Genomic DNA, 9,010 nt, shown 5'->3' on the forward strand with positions numbered 1-9,010 from the left:
GTGCTATTTTGCAACCTCAGGCGCCTGCTATTGGTCAGCCCGTGATCAGATGGTTGTATTTCCTTGTGTCCCTCGCTGGCACCACGCCATCTCCCTTCAGCTAAAACCCAATCTCCGATATACCACTAATAGCTAAACCACTTGGACTATAAAACACAACAAATCATAAAGCCCGGGCAAAAAAAGGACGGCACGCGCGCACACACACACACACACACGCACACGCAGAGGAAAAAAAAAAAAAAAGGAAAAAAAAAAAAAAAAAAAGGAAAAAAAAAGGCGGAAAAAAAAAAAAAAAAAGGGGGGGATCTCTCTCTCTCTCTCCTCTTTTCCGATGAGTTCTTATTTTGTCAACTCGACCTTCCCGGTGAGCCTGGCGGCGGGGCAGGAGCCCTTCCTGGGACAGATCCCGCTGTATCCCTCGGGCTACGCGGATCCTCTGAGGCACTACCCCAGCACCTATGGAGCCACGGGCGTGCAGGACAAGGGCTACACCTCCTCTCCTTACTACCAGCAGAGCAACGCAGCGTTCGGCGGCCGCGGCTCCGCCTGTGACTATGGGGCCGGCGGGTTTTTCAGGGAGAAGGACCCTGCGTGCGCCCCTCCCAGCCTGGACGAGGTGCCCTCCTTCGGCCCCGAGGCGCGCAAGTCGGACTGCGCGCAGAGCAAAAGTGTGTTCGGAGAGAGCGAGGAGCAAAAGTGTTCCGCGCCGGTTTACCCCTGGATGCAGCGGATGAACTCTTGCAATAGTGAGTTTACTCTTTTACAGAAATAAATGCATCAATCTCCTCCCCCCCTTTTCTTATTTGTTACCGCCAGGGAGAGAGAGAGAGAGAGCGAGCGAGGGAAGCAGGAGGAAGGTTCACTTTTCGAGCCCAAACTTCCAGCGGGGGAACTTGGGCGGACGTGAGAGGCTCCAAACACGCACCAAAACTTCCCAGCGCTCCAAGATTTCCCACCCTCCCCCCTCCACCCCAAGCTAGGAACGTTTCAACCCCAAAACTGAATTTCTGAATTTCTGCCCCCCTCCCTCCTTTTTTTTTTTTTTTTTTTTCCCCTCTTTTTTCCCCCTTTTTTTGCCACATTCCAGTTCGCGTGTCACTCAGCTACAGCGATTTGTCTCTGTCTCTGCCCCACACGCACAGGGAGATATCTTTTCTAAATCAGATCTGGATGACTTTACACACACAGCCCCCACGCAGCTCCCTCTCCCTCTCTCTCTCTCTCTCTCTCTCTCTCTCCGAGGCAGAATTAAATGATATAAAAAGTGTTTAAATATTTGAAGGCAGACGGTTGCATTTTTAATGCGGCTCGCATCTAATGAAAAGTCTGCCTGGGGAGGAGTTTCCTCAATTTTTCCCCCCCCTCCCCGGTGATATACGACTTCTTTAAGTGCTGTTTCCTCAATCCGAATTATAATAATACTCTTTAAAAAATCAGATAAATGGGGGGAGAGAGGAGGGGGGGAAGAAAAAGAAAAATAATAAAAGCCTCCCCGCTCTCCTTGCCCATGTTTAGATGCATTTGTTGCCTTTTAAGTTCCAAATTGATGTCCATTAGCGCGGGGACATCGAGTGTTGTGTCCTCTTTAATGCGGACTTTGGGCAGATCGATTCACTTCATTATTGCTTAAATGCCCCGATCTATTACGGCTTTGCCGGCAGGGTGGAACGCGGGGAGCGGGGAGGGGGGGTGGGGGGAGAGCCGAGAGCACCTTGCGATCCCTCATCCCGGAATAAGATGGATCTGGCCTTGTCCGTCTGCCCAAAGCCCGGCCTTAACCCCCCCTGCCCGGCCGGGACGCTCCGAGCGCTTCTCCTGGAGCTGCGCAGAGCTCTGGGAAGGCGCGGGCCCGACCCCCCCCCGCCCCCCCGAACCATCCCAAAAATCAACCTCGCGTTGCCCCTTCACCCCTCCCCTATTTCCCCCTATTTCCCTTTACTTCCCCCTATTTCCCTCTACTTCCTCTTATTTCCCCCTATTCCCCCTTATTTCCCCCTATTTCCTCTTATTTCCCCCTATTCCCCCTTATTTCCCCCTATTTCCTCTTATTTCCCCTATTTCCCCCCTATTTCTTCTTATTCCCCCTATTTTCCCCCTATTTATCCCTATTTCATCTTATTTCCCCCCATTTCCCCCAGTTGCCCCTTATTGCCCCCTATTTTCCCCTTGTTCCCCCCTATTTTCCCCTATTTCCCCCCGTTTTCTTCTATTTCCCCCTCTTTTCCCCTATTTCCCCCCATTTTCTTCTATTTCCCCCCATTTTCTTCTATTTCCCCCTCTTTTCCCCCTCTTTTTTTTCTATTTCCCCCCCTTTTCTTCCTTTCCCCATATTTTCCCCCCTATTTCCCCCATTTCCCCCCAATTTTCCCTATTCCTCCCTATTTCCCCTCAATTTCCCCTCTATTTTCCCTATTCCTCCCTATTTCCCCCAATTTCCCCTCGATTTCCCCTCAATTTTCCCTATTCCTCCCTGTTTCCCCCCTAATTTTCCCTATTCCTCCCTATCTCCCCCCTAATTTTCCCAATTTCCCCCAATTTTCCCTATTCCTCCCTATTCCCCCTCAATTTTCCCTCTATTTTCCTTATTTCCCCCAATTTCCCCTCAAATTTCCCTATTCCTCCCTATCTCCCCCCTAATTTTCCCCATTTTCCCCAATTTTCCCTATTCCTCCCTATTCCCCCTCAATTTCCCCTCGATTTTCCCTATTCCTCCCTATCTCCCCTCAAATTTCCCTCTATTTTCCCTATTCCTCCCTATCTCCCCCCTAATTTTCCCCATTTCCCCCAATTTTCCCTATTCCTCCTTATTCCCCTCCAATTTTCCCTATTTCCCCCCTATCCCCCCACGCTATTTTTTCATTCCCATTCCCTATATTGTTTTATCCCCAATTTTTTTTTTTTTTAAACGACATATTTTAATTTTTTTTTTTTTTTTTCCTCTCCCCCCCGCTTTCCGCTGCTGTTCCAGGTTCTTCCTTCGGGCCCAGCGGCCGCCGGGGCCGCCAGACCTACACCCGGTACCAAACGCTGGAGCTGGAGAAGGAATTCCACTTCAACCGGTACCTGACGAGGAGGAGGCGCATCGAGATCGCCCACGCGCTGTGCCTGACCGAGCGCCAGATCAAAATCTGGTTCCAGAACCGCCGCATGAAGTGGAAAAAGGAGAACAAACTGCTCAGCTCCTCGCAGCTCAGCGCCGAGGAGGAGGAGGAGAAAGCGGCGGAGTGAATTACGGAGAAAAAAAAAAAAAATTTAAAAATTGGAAAAAAAAACCCAAAAAAATCCGACGACAGCAACAACGCAAAATTAAAAAAAAAAAAAAAACACAGAGAGAGAGAAAAATAGCGGCAACAACAGCAAAAAAAAAAAAGTTATTGAAAAGGCGGAAAAAGCGATAAAAAAATTGAGATGTAGGGAGGGGAGAGAGGATGAGGGCGGTGTGGGCTGGGGGGAGGAAAATCCCGCTCCTTGGTGGGACAAGCCCCCACAGCAGCGGCCACAGCCACAAAGTTTGGGCTACCAAAGCCCCGGACTCGAATTCCCAAGGATTTTTTTTTTTTTTTTGTCCAGAAACAAACAAACAACAACAACAAAAAAAAAAAAAAACAAAACCCACACACATTAAAAAAAAAAAAAAATCAGGCTTCTAGTCGCGTTTTGGATTTTTTTTTTTGCTTTTCCCACACCTCCCTTTGCCTCCCGCTCCGCACCCCCCCCCAATCCACGGAACGGAATAATAATAATAATAATAATAACAAGAATAATTAAAAAGTGGAGAGAGAGGAGGAGGGAAAGAAAGGGAAAGAGAGAAAAGGGGGCAAAAAAAAAAAAAAAAGATAAAAAAAGAAAAAAAAAAAGGACTCCTAGCCGTGTTTCTACCCTTGGTGTCACTGTTAGTAATCTGCTAACTCTTGTATTTAATGGAAGTGCTGCAATATATGTCATTTGGGGTGTTTATTGTCCTAATTTTGTAAAAATGTTTCATGCACGGTTGGCATAAGTTGGGTTGTTTTTCTTTTTTTTAAATTTTGTTTTAATTTTTTTTTGACTCCTTTGGTAAATTAATCAAACCCTGAGGTTCTTTGTAATTAGTTTTGGGGTGTTTGGTTTGGTTTTTTTTTTTTTTTTGGATTTTTTTTTTTTTTGCCTTTTTCTTTTTTATTTTTAAAAGGGGAAAATAAAAAAAACAAATCTACTGAAAGAACGAGTACTACCTACAAGGCTAAAAAAAAAAAAAAAAAAAAAAAAAGTGGTGGAAAAAAGGGGAGAAAAAAAAAAAAAAGAAGAACAACGACAGAAAGTTCTATTTTATTAATTTTTGTACGTGTTGTGTTTGGAGTTTGTCTTAGGTATGAACATGGAATTCTCTAATAAAAGCCAAGTCTTCGATCTCACCCGCACAACCCCTCCCCTGTCATTATTAGCGCTGGGTTTCTCTCGATTGTTTTTTCCCTTTTCCAGGGGGATTCTTGAGGCGCAGGGGGGGCGAAAAGGAGATTTTCGCTCCCCTCTGGCTGCCAAAACTCCCGATCTGCCCGGACACTCAACCCCGAGCGCGCGGCGCTTCCAGAGGACACAAAAATCTGATTTTCCCCCTGATTTTTTTTTTTTTTTTTTTTTTTGGCTCTGAGCTGAAATGGAAACCCTTTCACCCCCAGCGTTTCCTGGCTGACATTTCTGCCTTTAGCACCGCTCTCTCTCTCTCTTTCTCTCTCTTTTTTTTTTTTCTTTTTATTGTTACAGTACAAAGAGTTATGACGAAACGCCATCCCATCTCCATAATAAATCAAGGAAACGGGCAAAAAAAAAAAAAAACACCCGGGCTCTCATTTGTCTACCAAAGATACCTAACATTTGCCCAGCATCTTTCCAACATCTGCTCCCGAGCCCCGTGCCCCCAAATCAAAGAGAAAACGTGGCGCAAAAAAAAAAAAAAAAAAAAAAAAATCTAAAAAAAAAGAAATTTAAAAATAAAAAAAAAAAAAGTCAGATTTCCGAGGAATTTACCTCGCAGTGAGCGCCCGTTTAAACTGAGAGGGGAAAAAAAAAAGTGGGGAAATTCTGAGTTAAGGTGTTTGGAAAGGGCGGGTTTTTATTTTCTCTTGCGAGTGGCTTGGCTGGGGATGGGACGGGGAAGGTTTCGTGCTCCTCCGCGAGGAATTTTCTTGCGAAATCTCCAACTTTTTCCCTGATTTCGGGGGAATGGAATGAGAGCAGAGGCGCTTTTTTTTTTTTAATCTGCTGGGGGATTTAGGGCTGGAAGCGCGGCCGCTTTTGGGAATGTGCGCGGGGGAGGGCGGGGGGGGAAAAGGGCGAGCAGGGAGAATCTCGTGGCCACCAGAAGCCCCTGGGTGGGAGCGCGTCCCCCCCGCGCCACGAGCCGCTTTTAATGCCAGCCACTTTTAAAATCAATTCATGCAGAAGCTTCACAGCTGTAGGACATTTACTATTATTGCCACGCTTTTCATTGCCCGTAATTATTATAATTATATGTCACTTTCAATATGGCGCATAATTCCCAACGAGTTGCAGGCGAGCACATGAAATTCCTGAACTGCCTTGGAAGGAGGAAGGAAAAAAAAAAAAAAAAAAGAAAAATAATAATTAAAAAAAAAAAAAAAGAGACAGAGAAAAGGAGAAAAAGGAGAGAGGCAGAGAAAAGAGAAGAAGCAGAGGAAAAAAAGGGAAGTAATGCCTAAAAATCCAAGCTCTTTCCCAACGTTTTCCCCAGTTTCCGAGCGCTTTTGCTGCCCGATGTTCCTTGCAGGTCAACAAACGGGAAGGAAAACCCACGCAGCTCAAGGCTCAGAGAGGACGTGGAAATGCTCAGGAGCAGGAACATCCTAAAAAGGAACCTTGTCAACCATTCCCAGCGGCCGGATTTCGCCTCTTTTTCCTTTCTCACACCCGTTTTTTCCCCCCTCCAGTATTTTTTCTTTTTTCCCCCCTCCTCCAGAATTAAGGTGCGAGCTCCGGGCTGAAGGAACCTCGACTTTTCCTGGCCAAACAACGGCGGAGAAACCACCCCAAAATCAAATTACCCGCAGCTCCTCTTCACCCCTTCCAACTCCGGACACCCGCAGAGGCCTCGCAGGCACCCAAAACCTCCTCCCGAACTTCTCCAGCGCTTTTCCAACGCCACGAACCCAAGAGTTCTCCGGGAAGACCCCGAGCCCGGGGGCGCCCGGCCCCGCAGGACGCTCCGCACCCTCTCCTCGCTCGCTGCGCACCGCGATTTTTTTGCCTTTTTTTTCCTTTTTCTGTGAGTGCGCGTTTTTTTTTTTTTTTTTTTTTTTTTCTTTTAAAAGACATCAAAACCGAGCGGAACCAAAGCGGGGGCGACGGGGATTTTTGGGGTTTCTTTTGGTGTTTTTTTTTGGGTTTTTTTTTTTTGGAAGGGGAAAGAGACAAGCGGAGGAGGGGGGACCGCAGAAAGCTGCGGTGCGGCGGCGCGGCCGGCAGGTGGCGCGCTCCGCCCAGGCGGGGGGCGATGGCGGCGGCGGATTTGGGGGCGACTTTGGGCCTAAAACGGCTCCGCGCTCGTCATTATTTGTAACCATAGAGCATGAATTACCTCTTGAGGTCATCAGTGAGAATTTACGACTGGTCAACAAAAGCACGTGACGCCCAAACGCACCCCCCACCCTCCCCCCATATTTGGCCGCATACATAGCAAAAACGAAGTACAGTGCATCGCTATAATTCATTAATACATCATAAATCGTCAAGCACGGGGTTATAACGACCACGAGCCACAAATCAAGCCCTCCAAAATAACCCAAATGAGCTCTTACTTTGTAAACTCGTTCTCAGGGCGCTACCCAAATGGCCCCGACTATCAGTTACTAAATTATGGGACCGGCAGTTCCATGAACGGTTCTTACAGAGATTCAAGCACCATGCATTCCAGCTCTTATGGCTACAACTACAATGGGATGGACCTTAGCATCAACCGCTCAGCCTCCTCCAGTCACTTTGGGGCTGTGGGCGAGAGCTCCCGCGGTTTCCCTTCTCCAGCTCAGGAGAGCAGGTTTAGACAGGCGTCCAGCTGCTCCTTATCTTCTCCCGACTCCCTGCCCTGCTCCAACAGCGAGAGCCACGGAGGCAAACCCGCCCCGTCCCCCTCCGAGCAGGCTCCTGCTGCCAGCAGCGCCAACACAAATTTCACAGAACTAGACGAGACCAGCGCGTCCTCGGGAGCCGACGAGGGCACTCCAATAAGCAGCAGCATCCCCCGAGCGCAGGCAGAGCCCATCGCGACCTCCACGGCAGCGACAGAAGGGCAGGCACCTCAGATATTCCCTTGGATGAGGAAACTTCACATTAGCCATGGTACAGCTACTTCTTTTTTCCGTCCTTGTGCTTGTTTATTTTCTGCCGCACACCCCCACCCCCCCCACCTCGCCCCACCGCCGCCTCGCTCTTTTTCTCTGCTCTTTCTTTCTCTTTTTTCCCCCTTTTTTTTTTCTCTCCCCACCCCCCCAACCCCACTCCTTTTTTTTTTTTTTTTTTTTTCCTTTTCTCTTTCTCTCTCTCTCCTTCCTTTTATTCCGCGGAGGCGCTTTGATCAGAATCGCAGCTATTTATTGCTTTTGTATTTCTCGCTCTGGATCTGCCTCTGGCGCCTGGAAACGGGGGGGTCTCTGTGTCTGTGTGTTTGTGGTGGTGGGGGGGGATTTGATTTTAGTTTCGCTCTCCTGGCCGCCAAAGCGGCGCTTTTTTCCCCAAGCTCTCAGCACCGTGCGGGCGGTGGGAGAAGGTAATTCAAAAATTGAGGCGAGGGGGGGTGTTCCTTGGGGGGGGGTGGAAAGGGAAGAATTGCCCATTAAAATGGCACTCGAGGCGCAGATGGGGCTCGCAGCCCCGTCCTGCTCTGATTTTCTGGCTTTATTCCTGCCGATGTGCCCTTGACAAACCCCCAAAATCGCCAGGAGACGCGCGGGGAGGAAGAGCCACCCCCTCCCCAGCCCCCCTCTCTGCGCTCCATTCCCGGTTTTCTGCTGGAGAAAAGAGCGGCACTAAAACCTGCCAAGAGCCCCGGGAACACCCAGGCGGCAGCGGGGGGGAAAAAAAAAAATAAAATAATTAAAAAAAAAAAAAAAGCAGAGATTCCCAGAGCTCGCTTCCCCGGTTAAATTATGGATATCGAGTGGGGAATGTCGGGCCTGGAGGGTTTGGGGGGGTTTTACACGTGTGGGAGAAAAAAGGAGAGAGAGGAGGGGGGTGCTGTTATTTGGGGGGCAATTCGCTGCTTTCCACTATTAAAAAAAATATATATATATATATTGAGGGGAAAAAAAAAAAGCGCGAAAAATAGCCTTAAAATTAAAAAAAAAAAAAAAAACCCAACAAAACTGGATGAAAAATGGATGAAATGCACGCAGAAAGAGCAAACGCAAACCCCGCTGTTGTCCGTGTTATCCAGACATGACTGGACCAGACGGGAAGAGGGCGAGGACAGCGTACACTCGCTACCAGACCCTGGAGTTGGAAAAGGAATTCCACTTCAACAGATATCTCACCCGCAGGAGGAGAATAGAGATCGCTCACGCTCTCTGCCTCTCCGAGCGCCAGATCAAAATCTGGTTCCAGAACCGGCGCATGAAGTGGAAGAAGGATAACAAACTGAAAAGCATGAGCCTGGCCTCGGCGGGCAGCGCCTTCCAGCCCTGAAATCCTCCTCCTCCTCCTCCTCCTCCTCCTCCTCCTCCGGGAGCAAACCGGGCAGGAAAAGCAGGAAAAAAAAAAAAAAAATGGGGAAAAGGAAGAAGAAGAGGCGGGAGAGGAAAAAAAAAAAAAAATTAAAAAAAAAAAAAAAAAAAAAAAAACCAAAAAAACGCATCAACAACGACACAAAAAAAGGAGTGAATGATGAAATAATGATGAAATAATTAAATAAACGGCCGCAGATCTTTAGTTTCGGAGTACTGTACACTGAGGCACCTTCTGTGGTTGATTTATCCTAAAATCCAGCTCCTGGTGGTACCGTTTATCCCAGGACTGAGCT

General features: G+C 48.0%; 2 protein-coding genes across 2 annotated transcripts; both read left to right on the forward strand.

Moving 5' to 3' along the window:
* Nucleotides 1-301: 301 nt before the first annotated feature.
* On the forward strand, nt 302-3,234 carry HOXB6 (homeobox B6). The gene is made up of 2 exons (XM_053965131.1): nt 302-749; nt 2,972-3,234. Exons 1-2 carry the CDS (start codon nt 335-337, stop codon nt 3,229-3,231), a joined length of 675 nt encoding a protein of 224 aa, XP_053821106.1. The 5' UTR covers nt 302-334; the 3' UTR covers nt 3,232-3,234.
* A 3,551-nt stretch (nt 3,235-6,785) lies between these two features.
* On the forward strand, nt 6,786-8,699 carry HOXB5 (homeobox B5). Its single transcript, XM_053965130.1, has 2 exons — nt 6,786-7,335; nt 8,429-8,699. Exons 1-2 carry the CDS (start codon nt 6,786-6,788, stop codon nt 8,674-8,676), a joined length of 798 nt encoding a protein of 265 aa, XP_053821105.1. The 3' UTR covers nt 8,677-8,699.
* Nucleotides 8,700-9,010: the final 311 nt, after the last annotated feature.

This window comes from Vidua chalybeata, chromosome 26, assembly GCF_026979565.1.
Source record: "Vidua chalybeata isolate OUT-0048 chromosome 26, bVidCha1 merged haplotype, whole genome shotgun sequence".
In the NCBI taxonomy this organism is placed as follows: domain Eukaryota; kingdom Metazoa; phylum Chordata; class Aves; order Passeriformes; family Viduidae; genus Vidua; species Vidua chalybeata.